At 37.9% G+C, this 15616-nt stretch overlaps 1 protein-coding gene across 1 annotated transcript in view; it reads left to right on the forward strand.

The window, feature by feature from the left end:
- The window catches only part of LOC110305413 (solute carrier organic anion transporter family member 6A1-like), a 29767-nt gene that overhangs the window by 3940 nt on the left and 10211 nt on the right, over nucleotides 1–15616 (forward strand). Inside the window, exons 2-3 of the mRNA XM_021177381.1 lie at nucleotides 5610–5674; nucleotides 7976–8113. Coding sequence (XP_021033040.1) covers nucleotides 5610–5674; nucleotides 7976–8113 — 203 coding nt within the window. The remainder of the gene's footprint in view (nucleotides 1–5609; nucleotides 5675–7975; nucleotides 8114–15616) is intronic.

The raw sequence follows: 15616 nt of genomic DNA on the forward strand, positions 1-15616 counted from the left end.
TATGCCCCAATATAGGGGAATGCCAGGGCCAAAAGAATGGGAATGGGTGGGTAGGGAAGTGGGGGGCGCTATGGGGGACTTTTGGGATAGCACTGGAAATGTAACTGAGGAAAATATGTAATAAAAATATTAAAAATTAAAAAAAGTCACTTGCAGGTGGGAGGTTTATTACTAAAAGGGCCTGTATTACATTTTACAGCGATCTCAATAAATATAGTAATGATGCATCTTCAGGTCCTAAGAAAACAAGAGTCACACAAAACTGGTAGAAAGAAGTGGATGCTCACCTGAACTCCTGTTTGGACAGTAATTACTGAATATTCACAAAGCCTTGAGCGTGATGTTCAGCATTACAAGAACTAGAAAGTGTTGGTAGATGCCTCTAATCCCAGAATTTACAAAGTTGCTGTTGGACGATCAGGAGTTCAAAGTCAGACTTGGAAATGAAGCGGCTTTGTTGCCATTCTACGTAGCATGAGACTGCCTATAAAAATAAATACATACATACATGCACACACATACATACATACACACACGCATGCACGCACACATACATACAAACATACATACATACATACATACATACATACATACAACAGAAAGTGAATACATCAGATACTCAGAAGCTGTTATTTTGTGCAATTGGTATATATAAAAAAAAGGAAAGCAACTGCAGGGCATGGCAGTGTATCTCTATAAACAGACCACTTCAGAGAAGGAAAGGTAGATATTTTTTAGTTCAAAGCCAACCTGTTCTACACAATGCTTTTCTGGTGAGCCAGGGCTACATACTGAGATAAGTCCCTATACAAATAATAGTTTTTAATAAATAAAGAAAAACAAAATGAAAGAAATTTTGAATAGGAATATGTTGTCAACTACAATCAATGAAGATAGTTTGCAATCCATGATGAGCAGGATAATTCAGAGACAGGTAGTTTTAATTAATTACATAAATGTTACAAGAATTAAAAGGTAATTAGGGTGTTAACTTTTAATAGATTTTGAGACGAGTAGAAGAGATAAAGGAGGGGGTATATGTCAGTAAAAGAGGCCAGGTGTACATACACACATGAAGGTTTGCAGCTGTGTTTTGTCTTGTTTTGCTCCCCTAGGTATGCATTCGTTTTATATTTAAAATTCTGAAAGATAGAGGCATGAGTTATGAAACTATTAGTCATAAATAGTAATGTTGAATTTTATAAACCAGTCATTTTGGATAATGTTTAAAGTTTTAGCACAAGGAAATAAATAGTGAGGAGACATGACATGGTGTTGTTTTTTTCCTTTGTTTCATTGCTTTTTTATTAATTTCCATGGGGCCTCAAGTTTCTCTTGAGGGTTAGGCCTTTCTTCCCTCACTGAGGCAAAACCAGACAGTCCTAGCTATATAAGTGTCGAGTACCTTAGACCAGCTCATTTATGATGCTTGATTGGTGGCTCAGTTTCTGAGAGATCTCAGGAGTCCTGGTTAGTTGAGACTGCTGGTCTTCCTATGAGTCACCCTCTTCCTTAGCTTCATTCAACCTTTCCCTAATTCAACCACAGGGGTCCAAGTCTTCAGTCCACTGGTTGCATGTAAGTATCTGCATCTGTCTCAGTCAGATCTATCTACTGTTTGTTGGGCCCCTAAGAGGATAGCCATATTAAGCTCCTGTCTGTAAGCTCATGACAGCATCAGTAATAGTGTCAGGCCTTGAAACCTCCAATTGAGATGTTGGACCAGTCACTGAACCACATTTCCCTCAGTCTCTTCTCCATTTTTGTCCATGCTGTTCTTTGAGACAGGAACAATTCTGGGTCAGAATTTTTGACTGTGGGATGGCAACCCCATTCCTCCATTTGATGTCCTGCCTTTCTCCTGGAGGGAGACTCTACAAGTTCTCTGCTGTTGGCATTTCATGTAAGGTCCTTCCTTTTCAGTCCTGAGAATTCCTCACCTTCCAGGTCTCTGGTTCCTTCCACAGGTTACCCCCACCTCTAAATTACCTCCCCATCGAGTTTGTGTATTTCTGTTTGTTCTATACTTGCCCTCAGGTCTTCTTCCTATCTCTCCCCCTCACCCTTGAAAACCATACCTTATAATGTTTCCCTTCCCCTCTCCCTCCCCTCTCTCCCACTCTGATCCCTTCCTCTCTCTGCCTCCCTTGATTGTTTTCTTCTCCATCCCAGTTGTGGTTGAAGCATCCTAACTTGGGCCCTTCTGTTTGTTAACCTTCTTGAGTTCTGTGGATTGTATCCTTAGGAACTCCATTTATTATCGAGTGCATACAATGCATGTCCTTTTGGGTGTGAGTTAACTCACACAGGCTGATATTTTCTAGTTCAACTCATTTGCCTGAAAAATTCATGATGTACTCGTTCTTAACAGATGAATAGTATTCCATATTGTAAATGAACTACATTTTCTTTATCCTTTCAGTTGTGGGACATCTGGGATGTTTCCAGCTTCTGGCTATCACAGATAAGGCTGCCATGAACACAGTGGAGCACAGACCCCTGTTGCATGGTGTGGCATCTTTTGTATATATGTTCAAGGTAGATCTATTACAATTTTCTGAAGAAACTCAGGCTGATTTCCAGAATGGCTGTACAAGTTTCCAATCCCACAAGCAATAGAGGAGTGTTCCTTTTCTCCACCCCCTCACCAGCATGCTCCCACCTGAGATTTTGATCTCAGCCATTCTGATTGGTGAAAGGTAGACTCTCAGAGTCATTTTGATTTGTAATTTCCTGATGACTAGGGACTTTGAACATTGCTCTAAGTGCTTCTCAGCCATTCAAGATTCTTCTCTTGTGAATTTTTTGTTTAGATCTATGCACCATTTTTTTGGTTGGGTTTCTGTGTTTTGGATGTGAGCTTTTTGAGTTCTTCATGTATTTTGGATATTAGCGCTCTATTGGATGTGAGGTTAGTGTAGATTTTTTTCCCAATCTGTAGGTTGTGTATCTGTCCTATTGACTGTGTCTTTTGCCTTATAGAAACTTTTCAGCCTCCTGAGGTCTCATTTATCAATTCTTGATCTTAGAGCCTGAGCCACTGGCATTCTGTTTAGGAAATTTGCCCCTGTGCCAGTGAGTTCAGGGCTCTTTTCCAACTTTTCTTCTATTACCTGGTATTATGTTGATGTTCTTGATTGACCTGGACTGTCCAAATACCTATTCAATATAGTACTTGAAATTCTAGCTAGAACAACATGACAACAGGAAATTAAGGGGCTACAAATTGGCAAAAAAGTCAAAGTATAACTATTTGCAGATGGCATAATAGTATAAATAAGTGAACCCAAAAAATTCTACCAGAGACATTCTAAAACTGATAAAGAAATTGAGCAAGTTAGCTGGATATAAAATTAACTCAAATTGGTAGCCTGCCTTTATACAAATGCTAAATGGGCTGAGAAAGAAAATAGGAAAACAACACCCTTCACAATAGTCATAAATAATAAAAAATATCTTGGGGTAACTCTAACCAAACAAGTGAAAGATCTGTGTGATAAGAACTTCAATACACTCAAGAAAGAAATCAAAAACCTCAGAAAATAGAGAGATCACCAATGCTAATGTTGGTAGGATTAACATAGTAAAAATGGCTATTCAACCAAAAGCAATCTACAGATTCCACTCAATCCCTATCAAAATTCTAACACAATTCTTCACAGGCATGGAAAAAGTAATTCTCAATTTCATATGGAAAAATAAAATCCCAAGCTAGGGAAAACAATTCTAAACAATTCAAGAAATTCTGGATGAAACATCATCTCTGACCTCAAACAATACCATAAAGCAGTAGTGATAAAACCTGCATGGGATTGGAACACAGACAGGCAGGTCGATCAGTGGATTAGAATTGAAGACCCTGATCTTTGACAAAGAAGTCAAAAATATACAATGGACAAACGACAGCATATTCAATAACTAGTGTGGTCTAACTGCTTATCTGTATGTAGAAAAATGAAAATCGCAGGGTGTGGTGGCACACACCTTTGATCCCAGCACACGGGAGGCATAGGCAGGTGTATTTGTGAGTTTGAGGTCAGCCTGGTCTACAGAGTAAGTTCCAGGATAGCCTGGACTACAGAGAAACCCTGTTTGAAGAAAGAAACACACACACAAAAAAAGAAAAATAAGAAAAATGAAAATCAATACATATTTGTCACAAAGCATAAGGTGTTGATTTAAAATGCAAATCTAATTTCTTTTGCTTCTTAAACAAATATTTGATGTCTTCAATCAGAAAAACAATGGAAGAGTGGAAGTTAGAAAGCTAGAATGGCAAAGAACACCAAAAGAAGACCTACAGAGTCAACTAACCTGGGTGTCAGAGTCTGAGCCACTAACCAAAGAGCATGTAGAGGCTGGACCTACGCCCCTACATATTTGTAGCAGAAGTGAAGCTTGGTCTTCATGTTCATCCCCTAACAAGTGGATCAATGTCTGTCTCTGACTAGTGTGCCTGTCTTGGTTCAGCTTCCTCTAAGTAAACAGTCTTTTGGGGCCTCAGTGAGAGAGAATGTACTTGGGTGTGCTGTGACTGGATAGCCCAGAGAGGACAGCTATACAAGATGGCTTGGGGGCTCTGTGATCAGGGGGTACTGAAAAATTTTTACAAATCTGTGTAACCTTATCTTGTAAAAAAAACAAAAATGAAATAAAAACCATCTTAAGTTTTACTCCTGAATGTACATAATATATTTTAGATCTCTCTTTTTACCATTTCATCTGCTCCTGCTGAACTTTTCTTCTTCCCAACAAGCCTTATCTACCATTAATGATGTGTTTCTGTGTATGGCTTGACAAATTAGACTTGTTTCCATCCGTGTGGGTGAGTGTCTCCTCTTTTAAATGATGTAAAGTTATTTTTCATTAATTTTAATTAGGAGTTGTGAATATAATAATACCACATGAAAGAGGGGAAACCCAGAAATTAGGATGATTCAAGTAAAATAGAATAAAGTTGCAACCAAATGCAGGCTGGAGGTAAGGAATGACATTTCATAGTATGTTGTGCAGCCCCTATGCTGTGCTGGGAATGAGAGTGAGAGAGGAGCCCTTGTAAGGAAGACAACCTTCTGTAGAACTCACTCCCCCCAAGTAACCATGAAGAGAAGCCTGAAGGTAAAGAGTGGGCTTAAGCTCTCTCCTTCAATAAAAATGCCATTTAGTTAGAACTCAATCAAAGGCCAGAATGTTAAGTGTAGGCTTACTGATACAATTTATGGAGTGTAGAATCCACCAAAACCAGCAAACTAGGAAAATACAGAGTGGACTTAACAATGCTGAAACGGATTCTAAGCAACTCCATATCTGGCAGAGGGAAGAAAGTAAACGTGAGAGCTAGACAGAGCTGAGTTGTTTCAGGAAAATGTTGCTCAGGTTGCTTTGATCCATAAAGTTCTTTCCCATGGGAAGAATTATGGGGTTTGAGTTTCTAGTTGTCGTGTTAAATAATGGGTAAATGGATAGATATACTCTGTGTTCATAGGCCAAATTGAACTTTTGTCAACCAGCTAAATATTTGTAGTATAAATTAAATATGACATATACATTTAAAAACATAAACCTAGCATGTGACACTCACAGGTAAGATCATTGCTGTTTGCTTTCAGAAGTGTACCCACCAGTTGGAATTCAATGAGCCTGGGTGTGATGTTTACAGTTTGGAGATTCATTGGTATGTGTTTTCAGCTCTATTCAATGTACAAAATTGTTCATCATTGATATGTAAATTTTCATGTATATTTAGCCTTCAATTAATAATAGTGCAAAGTGATACAAAAATGAATATGAAATTGCTCTGAAATATGTAGAAGCTAAGTAAACACATAAAGAAATTAGATAAAATAAAAGCCATCCAATTAAACAAAATAGGTATCAATTATATTGTATTAGCTGAATCCTTGCATTTGGAGCTGAAGTGTCCTCATCCCACAAAAATTACACTGATAAATTTTATAGAGTATATAAAATAGCCACATATTCAATATAATACTATATTTGTTGTTTTATGCTTGTCAGTTGCCATAAGAATTGTGTCCTGTGAAATATTATTCCTCATCATAGTTTTTGACCATACTTATAGTAGTACTCATGAATTTCCCTCTGCAGAGTAGTTCTCTAGTTCAATAAGAAAGGAGTTGGTTGTCCATATAACCAATCTTGCCGCTATTGCACCATGAGTACTACCTGCCTGAAATCTTTGTACTGCAGCTGGGTCTGGCCATGAATAATAGCCTACTTTTCTCCATCAGCCTGCATAGCTCACCCAGCTCTATAAACATTAGTAGCAGAGAGACTTCAAGGTTGTTTTCTCTGTGTCCTGTAACCAAAGTGTGCAGTATCTTCAGTAATCAGGTCTTATCATACAGATGTGGTGGTACTATTATCAATGGCCATAATGCATATTGTTTCAAGTGCCTCCACAGCCTCCCTGACCAATAATCAACAGAGAGGAAAATTGTGTTTGACACTGAGATTTTCACTTAATATTACCTGTGTTCATGCAGAGTATTATTTACAAGTGTGAGACACAGCTGTTCAAAATTAAATAATTCTTACCACATGATCCTGTTATACCATTCTTGGGCATATAACCAAAGGTATTGATTTCTTATTACATCGATACCCCGTATTCATGCTCATTGACTTTATATTGCATTACAGCTAGAAATGGATGCAACTTAGATGGTCATCAGCTGATGAATGGGCCATAAAATGCATACATATACAAAGTATAACTTTGCTTACCAATGACATTGAGAAACTTAAAAGAAAATGGAATATAACCTAAAGAAACTATATTGAGTGAGGTCATTCATGTCCAACAATATAATTCTAAATGTTCCTTTTTATATGTGGATCCTAGCTTCTGATCATTTGTAAGTTTAATCTAAGGTACATATTGAAATTAGAAATGGCCCATTGCTTGATAGGATGTAATTGGGGAGGAGGGATGGCATAATGTAGGTGAGATGAAAGTAGAGAGGGAGAATGTAGGGAACAGAGGGGTTCAGGCAGGGAGTGAAATAATAGAGCAGCAAAAGAAGGCCCAGGGAAGCCTTAGAGAGAATGAAGTCTTCGTGAAGAAGTTACATGGGCAGCAATGATCTTGCAGTGTGAGTAAAAGTTCATAAATGAGAATGATGAAACTCATGTGATATGAAAACACAGAGGGAAATTCTGGATGCTGTGGTCTTAAAAGAATGGGAAAGAGATGAAGGGAGGAGAAATAGAGGATGAGTCTATCAAAACTAAGAATGATAGAAGATTTATAATCTCACATGCTTTTAAGCTAAATTAAAATGAAAGATATGAAAAGAAAATGTGTTTTAATGGATAGCAGCATATTGAACCACATTTAACATACACACACACACTAAGTGCAGGGGAGTCATTGTTTGGTAGGCTATTTGTGTTTATGTATGTATAGACAGGTTGATGCAATGTACAGTTTCAAACATCCCCTGGAGATACTTGGAATATATTCCCCAGGAATAAGAGAAGCATTCTCAAGTGACATAGACAAGAGAATGCAATCAGATAATAGTATGAAGTCACTTTTCTCACTAAAAATCTCATAGTTATCTATATTTAAAGATAGTGGGAGTAAAAAATCAAGTAGTATAGTTCCTTTATTGTAAATATGTCTGCTAAATATTCCCTGAAAATACAAAAAAAACTACTTTATGATATCTTGTAAACAACAGCATGAACAGAATTCTAAAATCATTACAAAGTACAATGCTCATTGGTATACATGCAAGTATCAAGATATTGATTATTAAGTAGGTAAGAGACTTTTGCAGAATTTTAAATAGTTTCTTTAGAGGATCATGTGTGTGTGTGTGTGTGTGTGTGTGTGTGTACATATAGTGCACATAAGTATGTGTGCACATGTGTGTGTGTTTGTTGAGAAGAAATTATTCTCATGCTGTTTTTTTTAGGAAGTACTTCTAATCATTGACTTCTTTTATAGGAGCTATCCCTGCACCAATATTTTTTGCAGAAACATCAGCTTTATGCTGTAGTTTTTGGGACATTGATGAATGTGGAATTAAAGTACGTTGTTGGATCTATAAAAAGAAACAATTGGCCTACACATTTGTAACAATATGTAAGTGATGTGAATTGTATAAATTTATATAAAAAGTTGATTTTGAAATTTTTAAATGTTTATTCCAAAGTAATAACTATGAATAAGTACTTTGATAACTAAATACTTATATAATTATGTAGAAATTATTTTATGAATCTATAATACATAAGTTAAATAAATGTATATATTTTTCTGTTAAATGCCCTCTAGATTTATGTTATACTTTAAGAAAACATGTGATAAATATTATAAATGTAGTGTGATTACTAATTTGTATATATATATTTATTTTCTCTATGAGCTTTTTGAGAGTAACTGTTGAATATTTAGATAAATTTAAACAAAATTATTATAATTGGTGGTTTGAACAGGTATCACTCCCCTACATACACACATTTATCTGGTTGATTGCTTGGCATATAGGGAATGACACTGCTAGGAGGTATGGTATTTTAAGTAGAGGTGGGACTTTTATAGAAAATATGTTACTGTGGAGGCAAGCTAAAGTACTCCTATGCTCAATCTATATGCCCAGTGTGGCATACAGTCACCTGCAGCCTGCACATCAAGATGCAAAACTCTCAATTTATGTTCCATCGCCATGTCTGCCTGCACTCCAGTATGTTTCTCATGATCACAGTAATGGACCAAATTTCTGACAGTGTAAGCCTATCCTTAAAGTAAATATTTTCTCTTATAGGAATTACTGTGGTGTTTCTTCCCACTAGTAACATCCTGAGATAGAAGTTTGTACAAGGGAATGGAGTGTGGCATGATAAGCCTGGCCATGATTTGATTTGAAGGAATGTGGATTTGGGCTTATGGGTTGGAAAGGCTTTGGAGGGCATTTTAACTAGGAAAACTAAGTCATACTAGTAAGAACATAGAAGAAAGTGGTGCTGAGTGTGATTTGAACTGTTCGTGCTGGGCTCAAGTTTCAGAGGAGAAAGATGTTAGTATGTTGCCTAGAGATCATTCTGGTTATATTAGGGTGCAGAATGTGGCTGCTCTTACCCTTGTCTGAAGAGTCTTCCTGAGGTTAAAGTGAAGATGTTTAGATTAATTTCATGGAAAATAAAATCTCAAACAGCCTAGGGTAGACCGTCCTGTGGTTCACTCAAGTGAAGAACAGTTTGATGAAAAGAAACAAGGAAAATTACAAAGTGTTTGTTTCATGGAGAAAACAGGCACTAGGAAGTAAAAAGGAGCTAAATCCCATGTTCAAGCAGCTAAACATATTAAAGACATTATGTGAAGTGAAGGGATTTGGGACATCATGGCAAGATCCCATCACACATCCATGACCTCAAGCTGGATTACAGAGGAATTGTGATAAAAACTGCATGGTACTGCTACAGCGACAGACAGGTAGATCAATGGAATAGAATTGAAGACTCAGAAATGAACCCACACACTTATGGTCACTTTATCTTTGACAAAGGAGCTAAGACCATCCAGTGGAAAATAAACAGCATTTTCAACAAACGGTGCTGGCTCAACTGACAGATAGCATGTAGAAGAATGCAAATCGATCCATTCTTATCTCCTTGTACAATGTTTAACTCCAAGTGGATCAAGGACCTCCACATAAAACCAGATACACTAAAACTAGTAGAAAAGAAAAAGGGGAAGAGCCTTGAGCACATGGGCACAGGTGGAAATTTCCTGAACAGAATACCAATAGCTTGTACTCTAAGATCAAGAGTTGACAAATGGGACCCAATAAAATTGCAAAGCTTCTTTAAGGCAAAGGACACTGTAAATAGGACAAAATGGCAATCAACAGATTGGGGAAAGATCACAACCAACCCTATATCAGATATAGGACTAATATCCAATATATACAAAGAACTCAGAAACTCCAGTGAACCAAATAACCCTGTGAAAAAAATGAAGTCCAGAGCTAAAAAAAAGAACTCTCAATTGAGGAATACTGAATGACTGAAAAGCACCTAAAGAAATGTTCAACATCATTAGTCATCAGGAAAATGCAAATCAAAACAACGCTGAGATTCTACCTCACATCAATCAGAATGGATAAGATCAAAACCTCAGGTGACAGCAGATGCTTGTGAGGATGTGGAGGAAGAGGAACACTCCTCCATTGCTAGTGGGATTGCAAGCTGGTACAACCACTCTGGAAATCAGTTTGGGAGTTCCTCAGAAAACTGGACATAGTAAAATCTGAGGACTCAGCTATACCATTTCTGGGATATGCCCAGAAGATGCTCCAACATGTAATAAGGGCACATGCTCCACTATCTTTATAGAAGTCATATTTATAATAGCCAGGAACTGGAGAGAACCCAGATGTCCTTAAACAGATAATTGGATACCGAAATTGTGATATATTTACACAATGGAGTACAATTCATCTATTAAAAATGATGAATTCATGAAGTTTTTGGGCAATGGATGGAATTAAAAATATCATCCTTAGTGAGGTAACACAATCACAAAAGAACACACATGGTATACACTTACTGATAAGTTAATACTAACCCAGAAGTTTGGAATACCCAAGATACAATTCATAGACCACATGAAGATCAAGAAGGTAAACTACATTGTGGATACTTCGGTTCTTCTTAGAAGTTGGAACAAAATACCCATGGGAGGAAATACAGAGAAAAAGACTGGAGCAGAAACTGAAGGAAAGGCCACCCAGTGACTGTCCCATCTGGGGATCCACCCCATATACAGTTATCAAACCCAGACACTATTGTGGATGCCAACAGGTGCTTGCTGACAGGAACCTGATATAACTGTCTCCTGAGAGTCTCTGCCAGTGCCTGACAAATACATAACTGAATGCTCTTAGCCATCCATTGGACTGAGCACAGGGTTCTCAATGGAGGAGCTAGAGAAAGGACCCAAGTAGTTGAAGAGGTTTGTAACCCCATAGGAAGAACAACAATATGAACCAAGCAGTACCCCCAGAACTCCCAGAGACTAAACTACCAACCATCCAGCTGCATATGTAGCAGAGGAGGGCTTTGTCGGTCATAAATGACAGGAGAGGCCATTGCTTCTGTGAAGCAAGGCTGGATGCCCCAATGTAGGGGATACCAGAACACGGAAGCAAAAGTGGGTGGGTTAGTGAACAGGGGAGGGGAGATGGTATAGGGGGGTTTTCAGGGGAAATGAGGAAAGGGGATAACATTTGAAACATAAATAAAGAAAAATATAACAACAACAACAACAATAATAATAACAAAAAGGAATTAAAGAGCAGCTTAGTTCTAGGTATGGAGGTACATGACTTTAATCACAGCACTCAGCATACAAAGCCATGCAGATATCTGAGATCATGGTCAGCCTAGACTACAAATAGAGTTTCAGGACAGTTGAGTTTAGGCAATAAAGGAACCCACCAAGAACAGAAAGCTGGTGAAGATAGAATTAAATGAGGGGGCCATATCACAGCTCCAGCCAATAGCAGAACATTGAATCTTTGGATATGTGGTTCTGTCTTTAGAAGAAAAAATGAAGAGGTTGTGGAATCTTCCTCGGTGACTAAGAAAATTGCTAACACAAGTACTGTGTCAAGGGTGTCCCTGCATGAAGACCCCAAATTGTTGGAGATGCAAAATCCATTGGATACCTGCCAAAGAGAGCTAAACATGGGGAATGAGTTCAGCCCAACAGAAAGATGTGTGTTGTAATCAATAAAGCTGAAAGGAGAGGGAGATTTGAATAGCAATTTGACATCAGAAACAGAGATGCAGAGTTCAGAGTTTGCCAAACAGGGTTTTGATTGTTTGGTTTTTGATGTGTGTGTGTGTGTGTGTGTGTGTGTGTGTGTGTGTGTGTGTGTGTGTGTGTGTGTGTGTGTGTGTGTGTGTGTGTGTGTGTGTGTGTGTGTGTGTGTGTGTGTGTGTGTGTGTGTGTATGTGTGTGTGTGTGTTTTGATTTGATTTGTTTTGTTTTGCCTTGTTTTGGAGCAGTATTTTCTGACAGTGCTCTGTTCCTTACAGTAGTGTATATCCTGTGCTGTGTTGGAAGTATGTGATCTGCCTTTTGATTTTCATGTTACAAAGGGTTACTCTTAAGAGATTGCATGAATCTCAGAAGACACTTGGAACTTTGGATTTTAAACAGTGTTGAGAATGTGACTATAGGGACTTAAGAATTTGGACTACCAAAGCTTTGCAATTTTATGAAGTCCCATTTGTCAACAATTGATTTTACAACACAAGCCATTGCTGTTCTGTTCAGGAACTTTTTCCCTGTGCATATATCTTCGAGACTTTTCCCCACTTTCTCCTTTAAAAGTTTCTGTGTCTCTTGGTTTTATGTGGAGTTCCTTGATCCACTTAGACTTGAGCTTTCTACAAGGAGATAAGAATGGATCAATTCACATTCTTCTACATGATAACTGCCAGTTGAGCCAGCACCATTTGTTGAAAATGCAATTTTTTCCACCGTATGGTTTTAGCTCCTTTGTCACAATAATTAGTTTTTATCACAATTGCTCTATAGTACAGCTTGAGGTCAGGGATGGTGATTCCACCAGAGGTTCTTTTATTTTTGAGAATAGTTTTTGCTATCCTAGGTTTTCTGTGATTCCAGATGAATTTGCAAATTGCCCTTTCTAACTCTATGAAGAATTGAGTTGGAATTTTGATGGGGATTGCACTGTTAATAAGACAAAAAGGCCAAGCCCAGCAGTGGTGGTACACACCTTTAATGCCAGCACTTGGGAGGCAAAGGCAGGCTGATTTTTGAGTTCGAGGCCAGCCTGGTCTACAGACTGAGTTACAGGACAAAAAGACAAAAAGGCTACTAACAGATTTGTAAAAGATCTTTACCAATCCCAAATCTGATAGGGGACTAATATCCAATATATATGAAGAACTCAAGAAGATGGACTCCAAAAAACTAAATAACCCTATAAAAAATTGGGGTACAGAGCTAAACAAAGAATTCTCAACTGAGGAATACTGAATGACTGAGAAGCACCTGAAAAAAAAAAATGTTCAACATCCTTAATCATCAGGGAAATGCAAATCAAAATTACCCTGAGGTTCCATCTCACACCAGTCAGAGCTAAGATCAAAAATTCAGGTGACCACAGATGCTGGTGAGGATGTGGTAAAAGAGGAACACTCCTCCATTGCTGGTGGGATTGCAAGCTGGTACAACCACTCTAGAAATCAGTTTGGTGGCTCCTCAGATATGGACATAATATTACCGGAAGATCCAGAAATACCAGTCATGGGCATATACCTAGAAGATGTCCCAACTTGTAATAAGGAAACATGCTCCACTATGTTCATAGCAGCCTTATTTATAATAGCCAGAAGCTGGAAAGAACTCAGATGTCCCTCAACAGGGAAATGGATACAGAAAACGTGGTACATTTACACAATGGAGTAATACTCAGCTATTAAAAACAATGAATTTATGAAATTCCTAAGCAAGTGGATGGATCTGGAGGATATCATCCTGAGTGAGGTAACCCAGTCACAAAAGAACTCACATGATATGCACTCACTGATAAGTGGATATTAGCCCAGAAACTTAGAATACCCAATATACAATCTGCAAAACACATGAAACTCAAGAAGGAAGACCAAAGTGGGGATACTTCGCTCCTTCTTAGAATGGGGACAAAAATATCCATGGAAGGAGTTACAAAGTTCAGAGCTGAGACAGAAGGAAGGACAATACAGAGTCTGCCCCACCCAGGGATCCATCCAATAAACAACCACCAAACCCAGACACTATTGCATATGCCAACAAGATTTTGATAACAGGGCCCTGATATAGCTATCTCCTGTGAGGCTATACCAGTGCCTGGCAAATATAGAAGTGGATGCTTTCAGTCATCCATTGGATGGAACACAGTGTCCCCAATGAAGGAGCTAGAGAAAGTACCCAGGAGCTGAAAGGGTCTGCCACCCTATAGGAGGAACAACAATATGAACTAACCAGTACACCCCCCCCCCAGAGCTCCTGTCTCTAGCTGCATATATAGCAGAGGATGGCCTAATTGGCCATCAATGGGAGAAGAGGCCCTTGGTCTTGCAAAGATTGTATGCCCCAGTACAGGGGAATGCCAGGGCCAGGAAGCAGGAGTAGGCAGGTTGTGGAGCAGGGCAGGGGGGATGGGTATAGGGGATATTTGGAGAGGAATCTAGGAAAGGGGATAGCATTTGAAATATAAATGAAGAAAATATCTAATAAAAAAAGAAAAGAAAAAAAGAAAAAGAACATTGATTAAACATATTTTGCATTATAATCCTACTACAATCCTAATGAGGCCAGGAATTGAAATGTAGTGGTATAGTCCCCATAGATCCATGTGTTTGAATGCTTGACCCATAGGAAGTGACACTATTAGGAGTTGTGGCCTTGTTGGGGTAATTGTGGCCATGCTGGAAGAAATGTATCACTGTGAGGTGGGCTTTGAGGTCTTCTATGCTAAAGCTTTGTCCAGTGTGGCACAGAGTTTCCTTCTTATGCATGTGGATCAAGATGTACAGAGCTCAGCTCCATCTACATGACCATCTCTGCCTGCATGCTTCCATGCTTCCTACCAGGATAATCATGGACTAATATTCTGAAAATGTAAGCCATCCAAAATTAAATGTTTTCCTTTATAAGAGTTACCATGGTCATAGTGTCTTCACAAAACTAAAATCAAAACTAAGGCATGTTGTAAATAATATCATCAAAATCTATTATTTGTCAGAAGACTATACTTGAAAGTTTCCTCATTTTTTGGTTTGATAATATTTATATTATTCCGTATTAACTTATTGAAAATCTTTCAAAGGTACGAGAGAATTGATGTCCAGGTATTGTTGAGAGTTATACTGAATGTGCCTAATAAAATGCAAATAAATGTAAGATCTTCATGAAAAATCACTGGATCAAACTGACAACATATCTACTAAGAAAGAAGGAAAAAGAAAATTATGCTAATTCAGATATTTTATCTGCGAGTTGGAGAATGATGGACCCCACACAAGATGAATTCTTACATTTGATAAAATATGTGTGCATAAAAGACATGAATAATGAATGTGAATTAATTGAATTGATATCAGCATATTGAAACAAAAAATAATGTTGTATTGTGCATGTTTGTGTTAATGAGGTAGTTAGTGGTTTATACACTTTGGAATGTACTCCACCAGGATATGTCTACTGTATAGACATAAATAAGAGAATGTAAACAGAAAAGAGAGTATGAAAAATAACTTAAATTCAGCAAAAATAACAAATTAGAAAATAAGAACAACTTAAAATTTGAAACTAACAGCACAGGAGTTGAGGTAATAAAGTATAATTTCAATGGCTGGCTCACACATGCACAGAAAAAAATCTGGTAAGTTGTAAGGCCAGTCATTTATATTAACCAGTCAAGCAAACACAAAGCAAAGAAAATATGAGACAGTGAAGAAAAGCTATAGGAGTTTTAGTCACCATCTAGATCAAAAACAATGTGCAGCAATCTCACCAGCTGATGAATGGATGATGACCATATGACATTACATGGCAGATACTATTCTT

The sequence above is a fragment of the Mus caroli genome, chromosome 1, assembly GCF_900094665.2.
Source record: "Mus caroli chromosome 1, CAROLI_EIJ_v1.1, whole genome shotgun sequence".
Lineage (NCBI taxonomy): Eukaryota > Metazoa > Chordata > Mammalia > Rodentia > Muridae > Mus > Mus caroli.